Genomic DNA, 27,542 nt, shown 5'->3' with positions numbered 1-27,542 from the left:
GCCCTTGGTACAACTGGAGAGTACAGATTGTCTAATAAACCTCTTATCTGATTTGTTCTAGTTTTAAACCCTTATTTTAATAAAACCTGTATGCTGTACTACTTTGACACATGGTTCAAAGAATAAAAAAATACAACTTTTTATTTATTCTTTATGTCTTTCACATCATGCCTCCTGAACTCACCCATCTTCCTCTCCACCCCAAAATAAAGCAAAATAAAATCTAAGAGAAAAGAGGCGGGGGAGAGAAAGTAGGGGAAAGAGAAAATCTCCTCATTGAAGTTGCAACGTGACACAGTGAGTCATGCAGGAAACCCCTGTATCCATATCGCATTCAGGTGTTATCGAAAAGAATCGCTGGTCTGATTTGAGGCCCCTGGTCATGGTCACGACATGGGCCCTCGCTGGGATTCTTCCTAGACATCCTGTTGTCACCCTATGCTGTGGAGATCCTGTAGCCCTGGGTCCCCGACATCTCCACTGTGTTCCAGAAGATCACAGATGGAGTGGATGTTGGTTGGGGTGAACCAACACATAGATAGCCCCAGTTCCGGGCCTGGGTAGTTGCAGGATTGGTCATCTCACAAGGGTGGACTCTCCAGCACCTTGTCCTGGCCCTGGCTAGTTCACCCCTTGCAGCTATGAACAAGGGGCATGGCCAGGTCTTCTGCTTTAGCTCTATTGGGTTGCCCAAGGGAGATTTAGGGGCCACTCTCCAGAGTGCTACAGCTGATGAGGGGTAGGAACAGCTCTCCCACCTGCACTGATGGACAGCAAGGAAGGAGGATCTCTGCCCCACCCATGCCACCTCAAGACAGATGAATAATGGGGACAGCTCTCCCATGCTCACAACTTTGGGGCTGGCTCACCCACACCTCTGCCAATAGGGTTTGGTTCTATTGTACTGCCTAGGTGAGGTGCAGGGCCTGCTCTCCTGAGTGTCCCAGCTAGCCGAGGGCAGGGACAGGTCTCCCACCTGACTCAGGCATTGATGGAAGGAGAACATACATGACGTTTGTAAGTATCACTGAAATTCGAACTACAAATTCGAATCTAAGCACTGTTGGATTCTATTAGTAAGATGTCCCTCAGGGAGTGTCAGAGTCACACAGTGCTGCCATCTCTCAATGAAAAGGCCCCTTGCAACACATTCTTACAGATGTTTTCACGGTCTTCAACAAAAAGGGACAGTCTGCAAGAACTCCTCGCTTTGAAAGGCAGCATCACAACTATTGTAAATAGTAAGAGCCACTGTCAATTTTCCAAACAACTTCTTTCCTATAAAAAGCAGTGACTGGGAAAGCTTTTCTTGGAGATCGTGGTCCAACAGCCCAGAAAATTGTCCATGCATCTACTCTTTCTTCAAGTGAAGCCTCCACATAAGCTATGTATTGGAATCTCTAGTTTCTCAGACTCATCGATATTGAAAATAACTTTTATGATTTACGTTTCCTTTGAGAAATGAGCCATGTGAATAAAAGCAAACTGCAAGTTCCCTTCCTTCTGGCTATGAAGTTTTCCTGAAACAAATCATCCTGCCAAGCAGCTGGGCTCGAAGTTCACTTGTTCTTGCTTATTTTCCATTGCACACACTGATAATTACCATGATGTTAGCCTGGGAATGTGACCATAAGAAACTGGGCAGAGATGCTCGTGGGTAGGTAGAATGAACATAATGAAAGTGGCAATCTTACCAAAAGCAATCTACAGATTCAATGCAATGCCATGATCTAAATCTGCTCTACCTGGACAGCGTAGCAATACCACATGGCCCAGAATAGAACAACTTTGTGTGCTGACAGCTGGCTCTCCAGCATAGTCTTGAGACATACTAGCCTTTATTTTAAGTGAAAATAAAGATTCTATGATGATTTCTTTATAGTACATGTTAGCTGACTATGTTCTTTTCATTTTCATAACAAGAAAGCTGTGTAAATAGATTTTAACAAATACAGCAGCAAACTATTTTTGACGTGCCAGCATTTAGATAATTGTTCTAAGTGGAAAAAATATATAAATATAAGATATACAAGAAAGTATATTTTGAGCAACTAGTTAATCTATTAAAACATATTGCCAATGAATATATGAAATGTTTCCAGAAAAATAAGTAAATTTCTTATTGACCACAACGAAATGGTGTTTGTAGCATTTTTATCATACAGTAGAGTCCATCCGTTCATTATACTTTTCTAAATGGGTTGTCTACGTGTAAGTACATGTTTTTAATGTTGTCTGTCTTCAATACTGTTCCTGTAAGTTTGCTATTAAAATACATCAAACTAAAAAAAAAAAAAAAAAAGACGTTTCACCGGAATGAAAAGGTAAAACAATAACCACACTTTTCTGTGAGAAATTCTCATATTCATTTTATTAGACTTAAGAAAGAAATCCTGACATAAATTACTGTCACCAGTGAGTCATCACCATGGGTAATTAACCTCCTAGACTCCATCCCCATGCTCCCTACAGCACAGAAGGCGTACACACTAAAAACAATAAGCGACAACTTCATAATGCAAACAATAGGTCCTAGATAATGTTAGAAATTCACAACAGGAACAATTACGTCAGCTGGAATACTTAATAATGAGGCTCAAGGTAAGTGCTACCAATGCATCTCAAAGTAAATCGTGCCTGGAGTGGAAAGATGGCTCAGAGGTTAGAACACCAGTTGCTCTTCCAGGAGGTCTGGGTTTAATACCCAATACCAACTTGGTGGCTCACAACCATCTGCAATTCCAATCCCGGGGAATCATACAGACGTGCAAGGCAAAACACTCATACACATAAAAATAAAAAATTTCAAAAATAAAGGTACACCTTAGAAGGATAAAGAAAAATACGCTTTTGAGTCCAGCCCATGTAGAAGTGATAGTAAAATTCATGGGGGACAGTCAGACACATTCCATTACCGTGAGGGTGTGCCATTACAGCACAAAAGGTAAGAGCACAAAATACTGAGAGCCAAATTAGCAATGTGAATGTGAACGGTGAGGAGAGATGCACTAAACAAAACCGACTTGTATCCTCCCCAACGGCAGAGCCAACCGAAACTGAGGGGCAGCGGCTCACTTACACAGTGAGAGTGAGCACGGTGGTGTGTTGTAATATGTGCGGCGGGGCTGTGTCCCCAGCACCCGGCTGCCCGCATGGCTTTACCCAAAATAATTACACGGAAACTGTATTTTTTTGAACCCTGCCTGGCCCATTAGTTTCAGCCTCTTATTGGCTAGCTCTTACATATTGATCTAACCTATTTTTAATATTTTGTGTAGCACCATGAGCTGGCTGTGGTGAGCATTGGCATCACACTTTAAGATCTATTAAGCACTCTCCCTTTCAGACAGCCACCCATGGAGACTGCACTGCTATGTGGATTATAATTCTGTACTCTGAACCAGAAAATTGAAATTCAAAAGACATAAGGCTTAATCTGCTGATGGTCTTCAGTGCTATTTCTGTGATGAGCCTAAAGTCAAAGTTCAACCCGAAGTGTTTTGTCCGCTGTCAAAAATAAATAAATAAGGACAGTTGTAAGTATGGATACGTATCAGACTTGATGACCTAGAGGGGATTCTGTCCACAGTGAGGATGGATCCTGAACAGTCAGAAAGCCAAGGAACCATGAGGCATTACAGCAAAGCAAGGGACGATTAATAAATCAGATGGACTCTAACTGGAGTATCCACTCTGGCCCGTGGACATGCCAACTTGTCAATCTAAGCTACATTCATTCATTTGACAAGGGACACTAACTATGCAGACGTAACAGAGCAATGTATTTCATCAGAACTGGAGGGGTTGGGAGCACTACTTCAAAGAATAGTAAAAGCTACAGTATTTTCTATTTCTTGAAGACGGAAGTCATCCACTTGTGCTGCTAAACAACAGACAACTGCTGATTTTTCCTACTTTGTACCTGAGAACAAACGTCTCATTTGGCTAGCATGCTTGTCTTCTATTATTTATGTTCTCTAAAAGGCCAGGAGCTTCCAAAATGCTCATTTGTCTTTGATGGGCTGTTCTGACCTTCTTGGGTACCTTTCTTTCCCTGAACTCTGTGTACTATATTGTTAGGCTCACCCTATCTCAGACCACACATCGTACCATTGTAAAACCATATTACTGTGATGTTGGGGACATTGCTCAGAGGGAGAGGTGATTGTTATATGAGCATGAGGGCTCAAGACATAAGACTGCATCTCCAGCACCCAAGTTAAATACAGGTGACAAATGTCTTTAATCCCAGTGCTCAAGCGACGGAGGCAGACAGACACTAAGGGCTTGTAGCCAGCCAATCTAGCCAAAATGACAAACTCCAAGTTCAATAAGATACCTTGTCTGAAAAACAAGGTGAAGAGCAATAAAGCGAGATATTATCTGTCAACCTTTGGCTTCCACATGTGTACACAAAAGTGACCACACCTGCATGCACACACAGAGACACACACAGAGAGACACAAACACACACACACACAACATAGACGCACACACCAAAATAAATAGACATGAACTTTATCTCGTGGTCCCCATCAATCCAATCTAGGGTACAGGCACAGAATATGACATCTTTTAATCGCCATGGCAGCAGAATTATCCAACTAGTCACCATCAGACCCTTAAAATTCCTTGGATTTTTAAAATACTAGTTCAGGTAATTAGCTCTTTCAGCATGACGCGTGCCTCAAAGCCCAGCAGTGATCAGTTGGACACCTGTCTGTTTCAGTGAGGTTTCAGACCTAAAGGCAACCCTAATTCTTACAGGCAGAGTTCATCACAGATTAAAAGCACAGATGTGTAGACAAGAACGGAACTCTGTTACTTAAATGAATTTAACCTTAGGTAAATTAAGCTCTTCACTCAAATTTGCCAGTGCATGTCAAGTAAGGTTGATATTAACCATTCCAAAGCATCAAGGTATAGAGGTGGCCCCTATATATGTTGATTGTAAATGATTTCCTACACAGGAAGAAGCTCAATCAGCAATCTTATGAATGGGACACTTATCACAATACCATCTGATTAAACCACTGAGGAACCAACATGGCAGCCAGTTTTGAAACCCAACATTTGCAATGACTACCCATGCAATTACTTAATAACTTTTCATCTTCTTACTATCTATGCACAGAATAGCAGGGAGGCAGGAATGTATATGTGGTATGCGCCACTGTCTTTCAGACCACCAGAGAAATCACTGCTGCCTTCTCATACGGTAGCAGAAGAAGGACAAGCAAGCATTGTTTTCACTTCTGATCAGTCCTATCAGGAAAACCACAGCACTGATGACAGCATGTGGAGAAGTCAGGACACTCTCTGAGGAACCAAAAGATCATGAGATTGGCCCCGGAATCGACAGGCCTCTAGATCAATAGACAAGTGACAGCAAGAAGCTCTCAAAGAGCAGAATGACTCCCGAGGGTGCCATGACCTCTTCCTCCTGCTCTGTAGAGACTCCCTGTGGGGGAGCAGCATAACCTGCAAGGATGCCACCATGGAAGGGGCTCTTCATCTCTTAGCTCGCCCACATGCCGCAGTCCTTTAAGGCACCTAACAAAGCCCTATACCGAGAAACAAATCTGCACACCAGTTCATTTACCATTCTCCTGAGGAACGGGGCGAAGAAAGAAAGGAGAGGCACAGCACAGCTGCAAATGAGTTGAGTAATGCCTCCAAGGGAAGGCTTGGCCAGCTCAGTCTGCACGTTTCCTTTTTCTTCCAGATGCAGACCACCAAGTAGGACTCCTGAGAAGAAGCCATTTCCAGATTGCCAAGGAAACTCCCAGAGGGTTTCTGCAGCTGCCTCAGTGCTAAGAATTGCAAGACCTTCGGCCTCCTGCTGCTTCAGAGAAGCAACAGAACAGCAGCAGCCAAAGCTAAAGCTTGCCAGCATTTTCCACCAGTACCTTGGGATACAGGCAAGGAGCCAAAGTGGGCATCCAATCAAACCAGGAGTGTGAAGGCTGTCTTACGACCTATATTTTAACTTCTGAAGAAAGCCCTGACGCAAACTAAGAAGCCAAACCCGAGAGCACTGAGAATCTCTTTCACCTGGTCCTTAGGCTCTCATGTAAAGGATAAACTTGAGTCTAACAGGCAAACAGTCCATGAGTAGGGGAGGATAAATGTGCTTTAAAAATCCAGAATACGATTAGTAATCCCTTTGAGAAGTTCATTGGATTGTCAATAAATGGTGACCCAGTTACTGCACTGACATGAACGTCCTCATAAATATCCATGAAGGGAATTACAATGAGGCTATTTCTTTTAGGCGCACTTTGAATCGTAAGGGAAAAACAAAATGGTGTTTATTAATGGATCACATGAACAAAACTAGGTTCAGGTATACTGTGCAACCTTCAAAGAGAATACAGCCGGGTCCATCGATTCCCATTGATTTGGTCAGTGTAGAAGTAGTCATGCATCCAGAATGCCCAGGACTTTAAGACCAGCTGCTAACAGGGGTTACTTTGAAGAGCTAAAATAGATGGTTCACATTTGCCTTGATTAAATTTTACAGCAGTTTTACACACTTTTAATTGAGGAAGTCTGAGGTCTAAAAATATCATAGACAATAATGTTACTATAGTAAGAAGTGATTGCATATATATATGTATCCATATATATAATACATATATATATAGTAACTACTATAAAGCTTTATAATCATGGCTTTAGATAAATTGCTTAACCATGCCCATAAGGTATTGCTGTTGGCTCTGTAACAATTTTCCACTTTCAAATGTCACTTATTGAAGTCTTAGTTAGACATGGGTGATTTATGACATGAGAATATGCCTAAAAGATTACAGGTAATGGAATCCCACTACTCTTTGTACATACATACATGTATGTACATACATGGGATAGCTGACAGAGAGAATTATACAAACTGCAAAGAACAAAAGAAAACAGAAATATCTACTATACCACCTGCTGGGTTATTATTGAAGATACGTCATAACTGTGAACCCTTTTGTTAAATGTATAATGCAGGGATACGGTGCATCCGGCATTCAGAACTCAAGTTGAGACAAGACAGTGACATGGAGTCAATTTACTTACTCAGTAGAGTTCTTATCCACACAACTATGGGGACCTGAATTTGGATTCCCAGCACCCAAGTAAAAATTGTGTGGGGCAACAGGTTAGCACCTCCAGCACTGGGAGGGGAGGGGGGGCGGAGATAGACCCCACAGCTCAGCAGTCACGGAGTCTAGCTGAGTCAGTGAACTCCAGGCTCCATGAGAGACCATGCCTCAAAAAGAAAGAGGGAAAGAAACTATAAAAGCTATCCATTGTCAATCTCTTGCCTCCATAGTGTGCTCGTGCAAGGGCATGCACAGAGAGAGAGAGAGAGAGAGAGAGAGAGAGAGAGAGAGAGAGAGAGAGAGAGAGAGAGAGAGAGAGGAGAGACTGGACCCCAGAACCACTCACAGATGGTCTTATTTTCCTGCACCCTTCACCGTTCCTTTCCAAACATAATAACCCTGCTGCTTGTCCACTGCTCAGTGAAGTCTCCAGTGCATATGGCATTAGTAGCATTAGCCATGTGTCACTGCTCAGCTGGCATGACCGATTTCAGTCACAGGGACACAGAGAGGACTGCCATTGTGAATATAACCACTCAAAAGCGCCTATATTATATTCTTGTCTATAGCATGTCTATGCCCACTCACAGTAGGTTAGAATATTTAAATGTTTGCGTTAGTGTGGAATAATTCTTTAACAGTTCGTAGGAAATGCTTTAAACAAGGAAGCCTCTTTATTTCTCACAGTTCTGTAGCACAAAAGAACTTCCTTTGTTGATACTAATAAGGCCCTCACATTTATGGCTGATATGTTAAGAAACTGGCGTTGTTAGGTAACTGTGCTCTCAATTTAATACACAAAGGTGCTCATGCAAGGCTTTTTATAGTAACACCACCAGGTGATCTGGAACATTGGCAAATTCTGCTAGCCTATCCCAGTATCCACAGTGATGACTTTAAATGTAAATCAGAACATGCAACTCTCCAGGTAAAGAGCCAAAAATAGGCCCGTGCTGCACTTATAATAAAATCAAAGGAGTCCCCGACTGCGCTACCGACCTCTTTTGCCATCACACACCTGCTAGCTAGCTCTACTTTAGCCATCCACTCTGGACTCCCTTTCTCTGTTTTTAAATAAAACATACCCATTTCTGCCTCAGGGCTGCTACCCTCACCTTTCTTCAGCCTAGAAAACAAGGCTTGTCCCTGATCTCCTCTGTTGACACCCCCTACCCATCTCTGCTCCCCACCTCCCAACACTCCCTTGTTTCATGGTCAGAACAGGCTCTCTTGGTGGTGGCAAATTACCCAATTTGTTTACTTACTTGGTGCTTGCTCTCTATCTCTTGCCCCAAGTTTGGAAGCTCTGGGACTCAAAAAACCTAAATCAGCTTTACTCACCCCTGGAATCTACCATCAAGAGCATGGCTAATAAATAATTGATAGTGAGTACATTCGGATCACAATAGTACATGTGTGGCATGGCTTAGAACTTCAAATGAACTGCCCCTTCACTATCACTTCCACATTTTCTAAGTTAATCCTCAAAACTCGTATTAACGTCAGAACTCAACCTCTAACGCCACCAGTGGTTGAAGCTTTTGAAGTATGGGAAAGAGCACAGGGTGGGGAAAGGAAGCTACAGTAAGTCCAGTCCCTAGTAGAAAAGAGGATAATGACAGACGTCAGCAATGTTAATTGTCTCATGCCAACTGGTGATATTCAAAGGGAGCCTAAGGATGAGCATCATGTGGATTAGCAGCACATGACCATTGGCGGTCCCTTCCAAAGCACGCAGCTGATCAGACAGTGGTCGGGTACCACAACATATGAATGTCATGTATTGGCCCTGTGTGATATCTTGTCATGCTGAAAATTCTGTAGCTGGTTAGGACTGTTGCTGAGGCTTTCCTTCACTGGCACTAGAACCTACTTCTTTAGGCTTACAACTCAGGCTGAAGATCTGCTGGGATATCAGGCCTCACCGACTAAACAATCACTGGATTCTTGGCTTTCCATCGGGAGATAGCCATTGTTGAACTAGCTGGGTCATGCCCTGTATACCACTCTAACAAATTACACACATGCACACATACACACACGTACGTTCTCCTCTAGAGAACCCTAACTAATACAAGGAACTTATCTTCAACCTCTGAGAAGCACCAAAGCCCTACATCAATAGACTATATTCTTTGGGGAGAAACTTGTACTATTCTGACTAAGCAGTCAAAGGGAGGCTTCTGGTGCCTTGTACTGTGGGTTTTGTTAGTCTATGGTTCTTGTGGGAACACTGTCAGCCCAAGTGGCATAACTTCCTTTAAGATACACACACATACACACACACAAGTATATTGTACATAATATTTGGAAAATATATAATAATATGATTCCTTGAGACTTTATCAAACAACCTTAGTGCTATCTGTCCCTTCTTCTCCTTCCGTACTGACCTCTCTCCCTCCACCCCAGCTGGAGTCCTACCTCTCAGCATCCCCAAAGGCAATCATACCTGGTGACAGAAACCTAGTCAATTTCCAAGGCGAGTGAGGTCACTCACCTTAGGAAAAGAACCAACTACTCCCACTTTTCTAAACCATATATTCTTACTATATTCTAAATTGTAATCTTATACTCTGAGGTAAGTGTAGCTACCACCCTGAATCAAAGAAACTTCTCTTTGCTCAGAGCAAACTGAGACCATCACAGAAAACCAGAACTGGAAACAGTACAAAAGTCATAAGATCTTGGAGGTCCAAGGCCCAGTAGAAACATCTGTATCAAAGCTTCTGCATCCATGGCTTGAGAAATAATGCAGAAAAGGAGTTAAAAAAAAAAATCTCCAGCAAGTCAGAATACTAGGATGTCTGGTGTAGGAGGTCCTTCTGTCTATGTGTTGCTTTCATTGGTTGATAAAGAAACTGCTTTGGGCCTATAGCAGAGCTGTACAGGAACAGAGCTAGGTTGGGAAAACTAAACCGAATGCTGGGAGGAAGAAGGTAGAGACAGAGAGAGATGCTATAGAGCTGCCACCAGAGTCAGACATGCCAAATCTTTGCCGGTAAGCCACTGCTACATGGTGATATACAGATTAATAGAAATGGGTTAAATTAATATAAGAGTTAGCCAATAATAAGCTAGAGCTGGGCCAAGCAGAGTTTTAATTAACACAGTTTCTGTGTGGTTATTTTGGTTCTGTGGCCAGGAGAAACAAGTGGCTCCTTGCAACAGATGTCTGATGTGAAATGGTCTCTCTTAGAAAGAGCTACATGAACAAGACCAGAAGCAATGGCAAATATCAGTATACATACTAATGCAGAAGGGCAGGAATCTCACAGGGCCCTACCCCTGGATAAAGAACAACAGGGAATAAATGAAATCAGAGAGAGAGAGAGAGAGAGAGAGAGAGAGAGAGAGAGAGAGAAATAGCCTCTTCCAAAGATGAACCCCTTATTGGTTATGCGATACAAAGCCTTGAAACCATATAGATATAAACAATAAAAATGGACTCGGGTGACTGTATTTTTATAGTTGTCTGGGGGGCAAGAGTGTACATGTGGGTGAGTGCATGCATGCATGAAGCAATAATAATCAAAGACAAAGAGACTATCAGTTTGAGAGTTGGAAGTGGGTCCTGAGAGGAGCTGGAAGAAGGAAAGAGAAGAAAGGATGTGGCACAATCCTATTTTAACTAAAATGCATAGAAAAACTAAAAAACAACAAAACACAGGGCTGAAAGAAAGCTGTGGCCACGGAGCCATGGGGCAGCTCATGGCTGCTACCAAATCTGGAGTGACTGTGGCCGTCTAAGGACAAACAACATATCTTTGTTCTCTAGTTTTCACAGATGTGGTTCTGTTTGGCACTCTCCTGACATGGCAGTGTCCCAAAGGTCCCTGAGAACATTTGAAAGACAAGATTATAACCTCAGAGAAGACTTCACTGCAGCTTCCTCCCCAGAGTGAAGGTGGACCACCCATATTCAGACTCACAGAGAGGAGGAAATACTGCCTGTGTGCCTGTCTGCATCTGTGACCATGAAAGAACCGGTGTGAAGGCCCGAGGATGGAAATTCTACTTAGAAGCCATAAAAACATCACCCCGGCTAAGCGCTGCTGAGTCAATCCTGCATTGTGTGTATGGAAGGATGAGAATAGTCAGTCACAGACTGGGTCCTTCTAGATTCCCTCTTATAGCTGTCAAGACAGCAATTTCAAATTCAGACATGATTTAATGGTTTATCCTCTTACTCTCCGGCAAAATATTTAAATTTACATCTACTTCCATGAATGGCCAAGATTGCAAAAATAAAACTCAAGGCTTCCAAGTATACTTAAAGATGACAGACATCAGATAATGTTTAAAATAATCATGATACACTTGAAGAATTAATCCTAGGTCAGATTTCTCCAGGAGACCTATGTGATACATTGCCTGATAATTCTGTTAAACAATGAGGTAACCAGGTAAGGCATTACAAGGTCACATTACCCTTACATATTCCTGGGACTCTGTACAGTGCTTCTATACCTACAACACGCACTGGGGATCTACAGGCTGCAATTTGCCTGACACTGAACCTGTAAGTGGGAGACAATACTGCACTTATGGGTAGCCTGGAAGAGTCAGGCCCTCCAAAGCTATAAGCACAGCACATCTCTAAGAGCTAAAGCTACCAAGCCAGTGCTGAGGGGAACCATCTTAGGGCCGGAGATGTAGCTCAGTGGTTGCAGACTTGTGTCTTAGGTACGCAACCCCAGGTGGGGTCCCTGGTGCTAGGAGAGAAAAAAGTCACCTCATCTTATCCTGTCACCTCACAAATACTGGGCTTCAAGTCTTGCATCTGCATCACCTGTCTTGTTCAGCTCCATTTTCAAAGATCAGATACAGGAAGGTACAGCAAAGACAACTGGGAACAATAACTGGCTAATGCAAAGAACATTCCAGAGCAACAACGAAAACAAGATTTACGTAGATGCACAACTCGATGAGCTCCAGATGCACTGGTATGTACTCCTCACAGGTGCTTTTCTGCTTAGTAAACATAACATCCAAGCGGGGAGGTGTTGAGGTACGGCATTGCCCCATTTGGGCTCTGCATTTCTGCTGCTCTTAACTGTTTAGCGCTATTTTTCAACTGGGCAGCCGCTCCTGAAATCCTGAGTGCATAGGTTTGGCAGAGCGAGGAAGAAAAAGTGCAGTCCAGAGATTTGTTTCTGCGGCTTCCTCAAGATAGAATCTCATGAAAAATAGGCCCTCCAATTGTGTCACCCTGGAGCTGTCAGAAAGAGCCACTTGGCTCCTCTTCGTAACTCCAAACATAAAACCCATCTCTTGTGTAGCAGGAAGGTATATAGCTCCAGGAAGTCACACGGGGCCCAGTTACAATGATTCAGATCGTAGCCAGTCAGAAGCATCCGTCAATCAGAGACTTCAGCTGCAGTTGGATGGATGTTTGGGAGGACAACTTGGAAAAGCACAGAGGACAAGTTTGACTTCACTGCCAAACTCATTCCCAGGTCATAGGCTACTTAATTAGAAAAGCTTCTTCAAAATATATTTGAGTATGGCAACCTGTTTTCCACACCCAGACCGGGGGGGGGGGGTGTAAGAAAATCCCAAGTTTGTGGTATTAAAATAGGCTACAGAAATAAAACCTGGGGTTAATAGAACCGCATCTGCAAGTCCTTGTCCTTTTTACTTAATTTTTTGCCTTAAAAGACTCCAAGTGCTTTTGTATGCAAGGCATTAGCTTGCATGCCCCTACCCACATTATCCCTCCTCCGTGCCTGATGCTGACGAGACCATGGGTCCCTTTATGCTATTCTCCAGCCTTTGGAAGAAAGAAAAGAAGAGAGAACATTTTGGGAGAAAGTCCTCAGTGAACTAACTGGCTGCAGTGACAGCTATATTTGGGTAGATGTCTCTTAAGACACACCCATTAAATCTCATTTGCCAGCTTTACCAACAGAACCAGTAAAATCCCTGAGCTTTAACATCAATGTCAGCGACTATGGAATGCTGACAGGAGGCAAAATAAAAACCCGAAACGTTGATTTTAAAAACCTACACTACATACATTTTACAGCAAAATCAACAACCAAGGCCCATGATGCACCAAAGTATTCTGATCCACGAAGATAAATTGGATGTCTTTCACACTGGAAGCCATGAGACTTCCTCTACATGTGCCCAGATTTAAAGAGACCCAACAACATAATAAATTTCTCTCAGCCCACATTTACCAGCTGCCTGTTCATAAATTTCTAGCTAAAGATCCCTAATAAAAGAAGACTTATTCAAAAAGATATATCAAACTGATATGTCAACCCTAATTGGTGTTTCCTTCTCCAACCAAGCTCAAGTTCCCAATCAGAGACTGTGAGTAATAGCATTGTTTGATAAAAGCTGGATGGAGCCACAGAAAGCAAGGCAGCTTTGAAGGAAATTCTAAGGGTTCAAATTCTCTTTATGCCACAGGTGTGTGCTTACCAACACATTCACGAGCAAATGCCCAGAACCCTGACCATGTCCAGAACCATCAGAAGAAAGCAGAACTAACCAGGTTAGTGTTTGTGGAGGAGTAGCCCAGGGAGTCAAGAGTGAACGTCAAGGTCATGCCAAGGACAGGAATCAGTCCTGAGGAAGAGGCCTTTTCCCCCACACCAACAGTTAAGGATGACACCAGATCTGAGGGAGATGTCAAACTTAACTTGCTAGAAACCCATTATGCTTCTAATCCACAGGGAGAAAGGGGAGCAGCGGTACAAAAAGCCTATTGAACTGAGAGAAAATGGGACTAAGATTAGCTCCAAAGGTTTTCCTAGTGATCCAGTCTGGGCAAATGAAGGCCTTTTAAGGAAGCATCGGTGAGAAGGTAGAAAGAATCCAAGAGTCATTTCATAAGTAAGAGAGTAATTTCACCTTTCCTGTACTTTCTAGAATTCACCACAGCCTATAAAACTCTTGTCATCGCTACAAGAGCTGCCAGTTAAAGAAATAACACTGTCATAAATTTTTTTGCCGAAAAAAATAGCAAAGTATGAACAAAAAAGTCAAAGCAACCTTACTTAAAGAGACAGATAAAGAAGGCGGCCTTGGGACTGATACCCAGTTAGTGTGCTAAGCGTGAAGTCAACTACAATTATGTTCTGCTGTTATATCAAGGAACACAAAAGGAAGTTTTTAAGAGAAAGAATCAGAATGTGTGGTTTTCTGAAGCATACATAAAGTACTGGTTCTGCTTAACATAGGGGAAAACTGGGACCATCACAAACAAGTACCAAAACCATTTTTTCTCATTTCATGTCCCTTACTACTTACCTATAAATCTTGGAGCAGGTTAGAATTTCAGTGTGTGTGTGTGTGTATGTATGTGTGCATGTACAGAACTATGTGTGTCTAGAATATTTGTAAATGAATGCACATGTATGGAGGAAACGTGTATGTGTGTGTGTGTCTATGGACGTACGTCTGTGTGTGTGTGTGTCCCTTCTGTTGTCTTTAAAACATGGAACTTTAATTTCATTGGAGCTCTAGGAATTTTTTCTTCATCAAGAAGTATCAATATATTATGTTGTTGAACTATAATCTATCTCCACAGACCCAGTCAACTAGAAAAATGACCTAGTTTATATCACATTCTTCAAAAGAAAAGAAAATAGCAGAGGTTCAAAATCTCTGTCCTTTATTAAAGACACTTAACGATGTACAATTACCAGCACCTTTTAGCCTTTTAGAATACACCAAAACAGTTTTTCAGAAAATAACCCACTTCATCCCTATGACGAACCCAAGCTAAAGGTTATTAATATGACCAGGCTCAGGCAACTGTAGCCCCAAAGCTAAAAGAGCCCAGGAGACTGCATCACAAAGCCAAGACTCACTGGCTCCTCCTCTGATCCCCACACATTTTGTTTTCTTCCTTAGAAAAAGAACAAACCCTTATCTGTACATAACGTCCATTTTAGAGGTGGCAATCACTATCTCTAATCCAACCCAGCATCTCTTAGATACACAGTCAATCTTCAATTTCAAAGAGGAAAAGTCTTTGCTTACCTGGTCCTTCTCAGGTTTGTCAGAAATGTCATTCAGACTGGAGGAAGTCAGATTCCTATGGGTCATGGCTGGGCTACCTGGAAAAACACAAATGAACTCCGATTAGAGGCGTCTTTTCAAGGGCACAAGCTTTGGTGGCGCATTCTGCAAACACTGAGAGATGGTGATGAGGATGGTGACGAGACTTTTAACCACATTTAATCCTGTGGTGTTTTCCTGAGTTCAGGCTGGAGCACAAATACAGCTAAGCGGAAAGTATGCAAAATCCCAAATACTTCGCCTTATTGCCTGGTTATATTTCAAGTTAAGCTGAACCATAAAGATGCCTAAACCAGTAAGTGTAAAAAGCTGCTTCTCCAGCTGCGACCATGTCTCTCACTGTCTTTTACACACGTCTAGTCTACTGCCCTTTTTCCTTTGCTGCTCACCCACAGACACAGCCTGTCTCCGGCAGAACTGACCCTGGGTGTGCCTGGATTCCCTCTACCCTTCTTGGCCTGGGCTATCCTTCCAAGCATAAGACTCTCCGGTCACCCAGAAAAGCTACTCACCCTCCTCTGCCAAGCAGACATTTTGGTTACAAATAGTTCCCCTTGCGGGTATCTGGCCCAGAATCCCCAGTCTTTGCCTCAAAATGGTATTGACCATTCAGCATTCCTACCACCCAGGCAAATACTTCCCTTTTCCCTCTGTAACAGGACAAATTTCTTTAAGTAGAAGAATGGACCGTACATGGCATACAACAATTCACCAGTCTTCCTATGGCAGCCAGAGGTCAAACTCACTAGTAATCAACCCAGTTATTCCCAACAGTGTAGTCACAATAGAAGGACATACAGAGGAGCCGCAAGCTGGCAAACTGCAGGGAGACCATGTTTATCAACAGGCTCCTGGGCTTCCATTTTGCAGTGGGACCTGCAATCTCTAGACTTATTAAGCAAAACAGGAACTCTTCAAAGCCGAGGCGTTTGACACAACCCCTGCAGGATGCTGAGCAATGCACTAGCTATTAATCCTCAATAATCTGACTCAGGCAAGTCTTCCCAGAAAAAGGGTAAAGGTTGAAAAGCAGCACCGAGTTCAAGCACAGCTTTTCCTTGACTTGAAACCATTGTTCTCAGAGGTGAATTCCCTCCGACAGAAACCCCAACACACAATCTCACAAAAGACGAAAATCTGCCCCTAGTAAGTTAATGTCAGTGTAACACCAGTTCTTTAAATAATAGAATCTCCTTGAACCACTGTATTAGAAAAGACCTAGTGTTCTGAGCCAGGAAGACGGGGTATTTTCCACTCGGCTGCATTTCATTGAGTAAGCATGGCCTAGATCTCTTAAACCCTTTACCTGGCAGGATGTTTTATTCTAGGAAAATCTGAGCACAGGGTATTATTTAAAAGAAAGAAACATCTGAGAAAATGTTTCATAAGCAAAATTAAAGGAGTCCTGTTGAAGGCAGCATTTTATGCTTTGAACTGTTCTAAAGTTCCAGTGTCCACCCAATTCAAGAGGTGTTAGGAACGAACTCAAACAACCCCAGATAATGCTGAGACGGGAACTAATGGGAAACGGTGAGTTAGGTTTAACTTTGTCCTTTCACTAACAAACAAAAGTGGCCATGGGCACAACCTGGGTGGAAGTTGCTCTGCATGAGAAGTGGAATCGCATATTAATCAAGGAAGGCTGAGCAGTCCTGATCATCCACACAAATTAAACAGCCTTCAGTGAGAAACAAACCAGACTGACTTCTAACGATCCCATGCACTTTATTGAAGTCTCAGTAATGACATAACTTGGAAGGTAAATAAATTAAACTTTGGGGGTAACTGATTAAAGATACAGATTTGCTTTGGAAATCTATGATAAACACTGTAAAGTATATTTGAACCAACCATTGTCATTCTTGCCACAAAGCCTGAATAGCTAAAAGCCAATGCAATGTGGATTTTATTATAATGATAAACTTGATTGATGTGACAGTTTTTTTTTTTTTTTTTCCTGAGACAGGGTTTCTCTGTGTAGCTTTGAAGTCTGTCCTGGCACTAGTTCTGTAGACCAGGCTGGCCTCAAACTCACAGAGATCCTCCTGCCTCTGCCTTCCAAGCGCTGGGATTAAAGGTGTGCACCACCCCCCCCCCAGCCTTGATGTGACAATCTTGCCAAAGAAACAAAGCCTGTCTCATTTCTGTCCTTTCTGAAAAGACGCCCATCATTTGGCTAGTCTCAAGTCACTCTTTGTGGGGGGCAGAGAAAGGCACAGGCTGAAGAAGGACACGGGAACCAGATGAGAAAAAAACGACTGTGCTAACGGACAATCAAATCCACTGACCCTCCTAAATTTGATTTGATTTCTAGTAATAAAAATAATAGATAAAAAGATTGGAATTGTTTCGCCTTTTCCTATCTCTGACCCTAATAAATGTGCACACTCCCTCCTCAACGCCTGGGATCAGAGACAACCAAATTCTTCCCAGTGCTCTGATTCCATGGTAACCAACGTGAGGACCCAGGACCAGCAACATCCACACCACAAGGGCACTGCTCATTAGAACGCAAATTCTGAGACTCACCCTACTCTAACTTTAACAAAACTCTGGGCGTGGGACATAGAAAAAGGAGCTTTGTCCAACCTTCTGAGCAGCACTGCAAAGTGGGAAATATGGAGAACCACTACTCAAATTGAAAAGTCATCTTGGCAGGCAGTGTGCTACTGGGACTCTGAGTCCAAAGCACCCCATCTGAGCTCGGGAAGTGACAGGCATCATTCTGGCAACCTGCCCCGTGACAAAACCACTGCTGTCACCTGTCCTATGTCAACCAAATCATTAAATCAGCAACGTCACTATACAAATACACACAAAGGAGTATTTGTTTTTTTCCCCTTGATTCTTCACCTTTACAACCAAATCAATAAATAACTTTGTTTTGGAAACTCGCTTTGACCAAAGAAATATATTACCAAAACCAAAGAAGACAGGACAAGAGCCAAAAGAGATTACAAACTAGACCATGTGGGAATCAGAAATCTGTGCGTGGAATTTAAGAAACGCAGGAAGCTGTTACACAACGGGCCCCTAACAAGGAGGTATTGTATCACACATTTTGTAACAGGTATGCAACAGGACATGTTGTCAGAATAAATCAGGGCTCTGTATTTAGAGCTGGGGCATGTAATACACACTCACTACACTGCAGCACTGGGTGAGAGGACTAGAGAAAACCGCCCTGGCACCAACAGGTGTCGGGGAGCATGTTACCTTTGGGGACAGGTGATAACATACTCAAGGCTGCATTCAAATCCTCTTTCCAACTAAAATCCAGGACATTTAAATGCTTTGGAACTGTTCTTGGCCCAAAGGAACTTTGCTTCTAAAGTGTGATTTTACCAAAATAGATAGATAGATAGATAGATAGATAGATAGATAGATAGATAGATAGATAGATAGATAGAACTAGTCTCTTGGGTGCACAGTCATAATTAACTTCCACATCACTGTTTCCGGCCCATAAGGAAAGGAAAGCAAAGGAGATCACATTTTCAAGCAGTTTCACACAGTTGAAAGCTGTTTCATTTTCAAAGTACCCACTTGGCAGGTACACACTGTTTCTATAAAAATTAATTACACTCTGTACTGTTTGAAAAATCATTGTTATTCTTTAGTATATGTGCAGCAATTTTAAAAGCCCTGCGCGACTGCATCTATCAGAGACTGGAAAAAGAAGTGAGGAAATGCACAGCAGAGAAAAACGATATTTAAATGTGTGCACAAAAGCTAATATTTATATAATACAATGAAAGATTAACCCCACCCTACCTCATACCTCCATAAGAAGCTAATAAGATACAGAGGGACAAGCTAAAACAAGGATTTCATGACCTATGAACCATACTGGATTCTTTATTCTCATGAGTAACTAAGCAACAATTTCAGTATTAAACAACAACAACAACAAAAAAAAAAAAATCCCTACCAGAACTGATGGGTTATACCTGTAATCCTAGCTATTCAGGAAGCTGAGGAGGAGAGAATTCCAAGTTTCAAGGCAGCCAGGGCAATATTGTCTCCAAATAAAAAGTGAAGGCACATGCCTTTGATACCAGCACTTGGGAGGCAGAGGCAGGTGGATCTCTGTGAGTTCTAGATCAGCCTGATCTCCAAATTGGGTTCCAGGACAGTCAGGGCTGTTATACACAGAAACCCTGTCTCAAAAACCACACAAAAAAGAGTAAAGATTGGAGTTAGGGTATTTACCTGGATTCAGTCCCCAGTATTACAAATAAACACATTTTAAAACATAAATAACTATCCCAGGCAGTGGTGGTGCATGCATTTAAACCCATCACTGGGGAGGCAGAGGCAGGCAAATCTCTGAGTTGGAAGCCAGCCTGGTCTACAAAGTGAGTTCTGACAGCCAGGGCTACACAGACCCTGTCTTGAAAAACCATCATCTTCATCATCATCATCATCATCATCATCATCATCATCATATAATTATTATTATATACAAAAATAGGTACCTTGTATATTATAATAGGCATAAGTGAATCTAGGTAATGATAAATTTCCCGAATTTATCACAGATTCAGAACTATAAATCTGATTTACACTGCCACAGAAATATATGCAGCTTATTTTTCAAAAGCCTATGCTATAGTTTTGTCCCCAGCCTGTGGAACTACTAGGAAGTGGTGGAACCTTTTGGGAAGGAGTGGGTAGTTAAAGGAAATCAGATTTTAGGAAAGAATCTTTGAAGGGGATATGGGCACCTCCCACAAGATCCCACCATGATGTCTGTGCCACTAAGGGCCCAAACCCTAGTGACTTGAAGAGGTAGGCCCCAATAACTCTCCCCCCATTTTAGCTTTCTTCTCTTCAGTATTTTGTGACAGGGAGGACATCTTCCAAGCTCAGCTGATTAATGTACTCTAAATGCTCAATATCCACCACTTCCTGAATAGCAAGAACTGCATGCCTTACTTCTCATATCAATACTGTGATATGATATTATTAGCACCACTTCAAGCAGACAGAATTGAACTGAGAGGAGGGTATGTTCATTGCCACCCAGCAAATGGTAAATGCATCACTTAAACTTGGTTCTCTGACTATGACTCCCACCTCTCTCTGCATTATCTGGATGAACACGTAAACTTCACTGTGTCTAGTGAAGAGAAAAGGTGATGTGCAATGTCAACAAATATATTCTACCTGCATGGTAGCACTGTGGAGAACAAGCAGCTAACAGTGTTTATGAGATAAGCTACCTTCTGAGTTTCCAACATAGCTGCTCCCAAAGATGCGGTCTCCTACTCTTTCCTTACTTGAAGAGGAGCGGGAAATACTGAACCTGGCTACTCTGCTGCTGTGCCCCAGACCACAACTCTATGACAAAGTGGGCAGGATACTAAACGCAAACGCAGTATGATCATAAGAGAACAAAACTACACGCTTCCGGATGCCCTCGCTCACAGTCACAGTCTACAGTGTGAAATTCCACGCTGAACAGAACCAATTGTCCATTATTAGCTTTCTACACTTAAAAGTTACTCCAATTGCAATACCTTCCCACCTCAGCTTCTTAATAAAGAGGAATATGATGGCACCCTTAGACCGATGCTGACTGAGAAAGTCTTGCTTTCTACAACAACATATTACCCAGAGATATCCTCAACGACAACAAAAAAATTAAATAAACAACAAAAAAACAGAACAAGGTCTCTAAACCATCCGTTCCTAGTCCCCATTCTTTATAGAAAATGCAGAAATCAGTAGGGTATAAATATTATTCTAAGAAGAGTGGGAAAATATTACCAGCCATTTGGAGCCCTTTGAAGGAATTTCATAACTAAGAAACATCAATATGGTGTCTTTGATCATTTCATTTTTTAATTCTTTTGTTTAAATGATTTTATTGTTTGTTTGTGATATGAATTTTAAGCCCAATGTCACGGTCTTCATTCTGTCTTGTTCACAGGTCTAGCCTCAGGGTATTAGTGGCACTTCATGAATATTTTAATAAATAACATCAGTGGGCTGTTTGATGTCCGTTCAGAAACTATCATAAATGCAACTGTGCTAAACCCATTTCTTAAGGCACATTCAGGAGCCTTTAGACTTGGAAAGCATGAAGGCAAATAAAGAAGTGTCTAACTGGCCCAGAAGTCACAGGACAGAAAGACATGGCCAAGCTCTCCAAAGCCTGTCTGCTACCAGCACGACAGAAGCCAGAAGCAGTAAGAATGGAAGGGAAACCGGCAGAGGAAAACCCAGGAAGTGAGGAAAACTGAAAAAAGTCAAAGCATGAGACCACTATGGGAGGAGGAATAAGTGGGGTAGAAAGAAGAAGATGTCTAAAGACTCATAACTATCCAGGTAGTGAAGCTCAGCCAAAAGGTGAAGTCATTCTTAATGTAGAGAAGAAAGAAAGGAAGTGTCCTTATGTGGAGAGCTGGGCATACGCAGAGGTCAGCCGACAGTGCCACAAACACCTGCATCAGAAGGCTTCCCCAATTGTGTTCTCTTTAATAGACCACTCTCTGAGCTTTCAGGTCTCTGCTCCCAACCCTAGGGCTGATCTGCTTAACCTCAACGCCTGCACTCTGCTTTTGCTGGTGGTGCTACTGTTTTCCTGCTTTAATACTCCGACCACTTGTGAGTTTTCCCTAGATTCAACCTTAGATCCCAGACTTTTCAAATAAACAACCAGCAAGAGCAAAACTTCTCTAATTCATGGTGACTCCGTTCTAATAACCGTAATGATTATTTCAATTGCACTGTGACCTAAAGCAGAAAAAAGATTTCCTAAATTCTCTAAGCAAAGCAGCTAGTGCGGTAAAGCAGACACCATTTGTGCCGTGCCAAAGTGACAGTTATCAAGTACGTGAAGAGGGGCACCGAGTCCCAGAAGTCATCCTGCATATTTCTGAGGAAGTGGACTCTCAACATTCCAGGTAGAGTCTCACAGAAGCAAGAGGCAAGCTGAAAGGGACAGGTTAGTGGAAGTCCCCTGCCTCCACTGAACTCCACCCCAGTGGGCAGAAGACTCAGCAGCAACCACCTCATTTATACTTGGATGTTTGCAAATAGAGGCAAGCGTTTGTGCCTCAGAGTAAAGCCCTCCGAATTCTGGAACATACTTAGGAAAATACTTCCTGCCCACTCTAAGAGAAATGCTCCTTCTTAAGATGTATGGACAGTGGAAGTCTGGTGCCGGCTCATTGACTGCTCATGCCTGCATTCACATATTCAAGGGCCACCCCTAGCTACACAGTAGCTCAAGGCAAGACAAACTGTAATGAGGCTCTGGGTTTTGTTTGTTTGTTTAAAAAAAATAAGGAGCTGAGTAAAGGCATAAGTCACAAACAGAGCTCTGCCAGAAAAACTCCAAGGTTAAATATACCCCATAAAGAAAATAAATAAAAATGGAGAAAATGAAATACAATTTAGAAAATAAAGTAAAAATTTTACTAGCTTGTAGAACGCTCTGAAATGATTTTATGTCAAAGCACAGGAAGAGTTCTTTAAAACAGAATTCGAGAAAAAGGTTTTAGAATGAACACACAATTGCTTTAAACATCAATATACACATTCTTAGGACCATGAAAAGAACCCCTTAACATGAGTTAGAAAAAAAAAAAGAAAGAAATCTTATAAAAGGAGAAATGGGGAAGAAAATCAGAAAATATAGAAGAAAAGATAAGGAGGCAAAGAGAATGGAGTAAAAAATGCTAAAATATGATGACAGAAAGTATTACTAAACTAGAACAAGCAGGAGAAGAAACACCCATTATCAAGAGGATCCCAAGGACAAAGTATCCATGGCTTTATTTGGGGGCTGGTTGTGGCCCAAAGAAAATTCTAACTACAAAAGGCATCTGACGTGGGGCCCAAATTTCCACATAGGGCCTAAGACAGCTGTAAAAATAAATAAATAAATAAATATGGATTCTTTAAGAGACACCACTCTGCAGGAGAGTACTTGAGCACCCTTCAGACTAAGTAGAAAGAGCCAGCTCAGTAAAAATGGCGGCCACAGTGCAGGTGCTAACTTCCTAGACCTGGGTGGGTAAATGCAGCTCTCAGTCAGACCTACAGGCTTAAAGTTGGGTTCTCACAAACCTGAGGAAGCCATAGAGCCAAGCATGAGAGCTGCACAGTGAACGGCTTAGATGCCACACAGCAGTTTAAGGTTTGACTCAAATGGTCAGAAAACACTACAGGTTCACAGTAAAACTGGTTGAAACCAGAAAAACAAAACAAAAGAAAACCATTTAAAGTGGTTAGAGTGTGTATAGGAGCTTGAAAAAGAAAACAAAATGGATATAGACAGTCATAGGAAAGAACAAATAATTTTAAATTATTTAAATAATAATTTTAAAATAATTCAGAAAATTCTTTAAAGAGGGAGTAAAGAAATATAAAAAGAGGCCGGGCAGTGGTGGCGCACACCTTTAATCCCAGCACTCGGGAGGCAGAGGCAGGCAGATCTCTGTGAGTTCGAGACCAGCCTGGTCTACAGAGCTAGTTCCAGGACAGGCTCCTAAGCCACAGAGAAACCCTGTCTCGAAAAACCAAAAAAAAAAAAAAAAAAAAAAAAAAAAAAATATATATATATATATATATATATATATATATATATATATATAAAGAATAAGCCATGTAAAGATGGGAAATACAGAAGTCTGGATCCTGTATGATGCTTTGTTGACTTTGATTTTATTTGAATGCTGATAAAGGAATGGTAGCGATTGAGAGACATGGGATGGTACAGAGAATTGCTGAATTTAACCAGCCTAGATACTTTAGGGATGTCTTAACCTTAAAATGGAATTCAGAAAATGTATTGCATTGATTGAGAGGTTATACTTTTGTTTCTAGAGGAAATGAAAAGAGACCAGATTTGATTGGGGGAGACCCGTGAAAATTCTGGCTGCAGACATAAGAAACCAGTCAAGGTGAAACTACAGGTGACATATATGCCGATCTCTTGACTTGGGGCAGCTCTGAGACTGGACGAGACAAGGTAAGTCTTGTTGGTTACAGAATCCTCACGACTTATTATTTATTACATGGCTCAGGGGCTAAATGCACTTGCTGCAAAATCCTGAAGACCTGAGCTTAGTCCTCAGCACCCACATGAATGTGGAAGGAGAGAATCAATTCCACATGTCCTCTGACCTCCACATGCACATCTCCTACCCCTACCACACATACACACACGCACACACACACACATACACTATGCACATAAACACACAATAATAATGAAGAAAACTGAATTTTTTAAAATTCGCTTTAAGGCTCCAGTTTAAAAGTAGCTATTTACAAAAAAAAAAAATTTACTTACAGAGATCATCAAAGCCTTTGAGTGAACTATATTAATGTTGCCATAATGTAAATTCTATTTAGGGATTCTTAACATTAGAGTCAACTGACAGAGAAAGCAGAGCATTGAATGGCGATGGAAAGACAAAAGACCTGATTGATATTGACGATAGAAAACAGAGTAGCGGTGACAGAGTCCTGTGACGCCAGTAGTGAGGAGAGGGAGGACGAAGGATTTGGACACTAATGTCCTTGACAGGAAGTCAAAACATTCTGTCAATCTCGCTACATAAAGAAACTGAAACAGGAGCCTTTTATCCCGAATTACAAGAGTTATTTATAAGGAACTAAAAAAAAAAAAAAAAAAAAAATTAGTAGCCTAATTGGAAGGAGGAAGTATACAAATAATGGTTTGTTTGCATAGTTTTGTTTTGGTTTTTGGTTTTTTGCTGTGGAATACATTAACAGACTATATCTATGACTAAAATCTTTATGAAGATATAAAAATAGCCATGGAAAAGGTAAAAGACCAAATGAAAAGCCACTTAGTGAAATGAAAGTATTTGCTATAAGGACATCCCTGGGAAGTACAAAGGAAAAGGGGAGCTGGTGGCTCTTTGTTCAAAGTGTTTCTGATGCTTGACATGATGGGGTGCAGCATCACAGCACTTGGGAGACTGAGGCAGATCTGCAAGTTCAAGGCCAGCCTGGGCTATATACAGAAATCCGCAAGTTCAAGGCCAGCCTGGGCTATATACAGAAATCCGCAAGTTCAAGGCCAGCCTGGGCTATATACAGAAATCCGCAAGTTCAAGGCCAGCCTGGGCTATACACAGAAATCTGCAAGTTCAAGGCCAGCCTGGGCTATACACAGAAATCTGCTTCAACAGCAAAATAAGGAGGAGGAGGAAAGGGAGAGGTCTTTCTGTGCATTTCAACAGATAATATTTTGATATAATATGTTAATAAAGTATATCATAAGCAATTTTATATAAGTATTTATTAAATGTGCTAGTATCACGAGAAACAGTACAAATGCTGACTACTGGCAAACCTTAGAAGAGTGCACTAAATTAAATCAAACATGGAGGTTGAAAATTGTATATAAAATAGAATTACATTTTAAATAGTTTAGCATCCTCCATGAGATACTATATATACAATTTAAAAAATTATAGCTAGGGATATTTTCCCACAAACTCTGTCTGCAATGATTCTAATGTCTTTCCTTAGTCAGCAAAATCCCTTAAAGCTGAGAAGTATGAGCCGGTGTGTAAAGCAAATCATTCCCGTAATCCTAGATGTGCAGACGATTAAGCAATGGAAGTACAGGTACAGTGACTGAGTGTATGTAGAGATAAAGACAGGTGTGTGCACAGAAGATAAAGTGATAACAAACACGCTCTCTGCACCTGGGTTTTCTTCTCTGGGTTTTCAGTCACAAAATTGAGGAAAGGTATTGATATCGGCCTCCACATAGACGCACTGACTGCACTCTGCTTAACAGATCTCAGGATGCAGTCAATCAATACAAGACACCCCCAATGCTAGGAGCAGGGAGAGGAGACACAAACGCCTCCAGGCTCTCGTGGCCCTGAAGACTCTCCAGATTATGGTGCCTCAAATCTAAAAGAGGATGAAGTCAAGGCACAAATACTCTTGGTAATTACATACCCATATGCTCCCTTTCAACTGAAGTGGCACCTAGGGGCTAAAGGTATGGCAACCTTATCGCGGCCTTCAGTGACTCTAGAGATATCTTGGGGAATTTGGGTCTAAACTATGGGGGGTCTGGGATTATCTCCTGACTTTTATATACATGCGCGGTGCGCGCATGTATGCATGCCCTACAGGAGGTTAAGCCCAGGGCCTTGAGCATGCTAGGCAAACACCAGGATTTTCTACGGGAAAAGCAATATCCTCACTGAGGAACTTGTTATTCTCAGTTGGAAGTGTCCTACTTCTGAATCACACACACACACACACACACACACACAATTTATATACACAGATATCTATATAGTTATATGTGTGTATATATAGTTATGTATATACATATATGTGTATATAGCTGTGTGTGTGTGCGTGCGTGTGTGTGTGTATTTACTGACCACTGTCTTTTTAATTGGGTCATGGGTAGAGATGGCTAGGTAAAGAGTTCAAATGGTGGTTCACACTTCACTTTCCTCAAATAAAGCTACTAAACACACTCTACTGAACTATTTTGAAGATATGCTAGCATGATGCAAATGGGAAGAAGACAAAGTTAGCATAAGAAAACAATAGAAAGTGGGATAATGCCTCAATAAGACTGACATAAGCAATGAGCAAGGAAGGACCCGCATGCGTTAGTATTCTGCTCAGGGGTTCAATAACTGGTAGTCTTGTTTTCTTTCTGGGATCCCCAAGGACCTCAAGGGAAGACTGTCGACTAAAACGGCCATGGTTGGGGTTCCATATCAACTCATCATCAGGATTTTTCCCGTCTTAGGAGATGAGTGCAGAGAACATGAAGTTGTACCTCTAATTCACATCCAGAGGTGGGAAGTTAAAACTGTCTTAGTCATCAGAAAATGAGCACTAAGAAGTTTTTCATCCCCATACAGGAGAGCTGTACTCACATCAGGCTGACTGAGTGACAGAGAGCTTTTATTTATCAAAGTGATGGATGCCTTACTGAGGGCAAAGGTCATCAGTAGTTATTTGAGGAAAAAAAAAAAACACAAACCCCAGACTGGGGGAATATGTATGTAATCACAGATATTCAAAAGACTGGGGCAGGTTGAGCACATGTTTGAGGTATATCTGGGCTACAGAGTACATTCAGGGCCAGCCTATACAACATAGACCTTTTCTCAAAACAAAAAATAAAGTCAGGGAAAGTCTGAGAATATAGTTCATGGAGAGCACACTTGCCAAGTATGTACAAGGCATAGATTTCATACCCAGTAGAAAACTGAAAGAAGGAAGCAAAGACAGGGAGGGGAAAGAAGGGAGATGAGCAGAGTTTACACAGATGCACCTAACTTATTTCCATATAACATAAAGTAGGTTTCAAAAGTTCTTGGGGGGGATGTTTATCTTTAGTTTGGTGGTATGGCTATTGTGGCTATGAGGTCTCAGATT

General features: G+C 41.8%; 1 protein-coding gene across 4 annotated transcripts in view; it reads right to left on the bottom strand.

The window, feature by feature from the left end:
* Positions 1 to 27,542, bottom strand: part of Slc4a4 (solute carrier family 4 member 4) — a 420,169-nt gene that overhangs the window by 131,384 nt on the left and 261,243 nt on the right. For all 4 annotated transcript variants that reach the window (XM_057771897.1, XM_057771894.1, XM_057771895.1 and 1 more), the window contains one exon: positions 15,093 to 15,169. In XM_057771897.1, the coding sequence (XP_057627880.1) occupies positions 15,093 to 15,169 (77 nt within the window). The remainder of the gene's footprint in view (positions 1 to 15,092; positions 15,170 to 27,542) is intronic.

This window comes from Chionomys nivalis, chromosome 6, assembly GCF_950005125.1.
Source record: "Chionomys nivalis chromosome 6, mChiNiv1.1, whole genome shotgun sequence".
Lineage (NCBI taxonomy): Eukaryota > Metazoa > Chordata > Mammalia > Rodentia > Cricetidae > Chionomys > Chionomys nivalis.
Note: the sequence above shows the minus strand (reverse complement) of the source record. Positions and strands in the feature narration are given on the sequence as shown.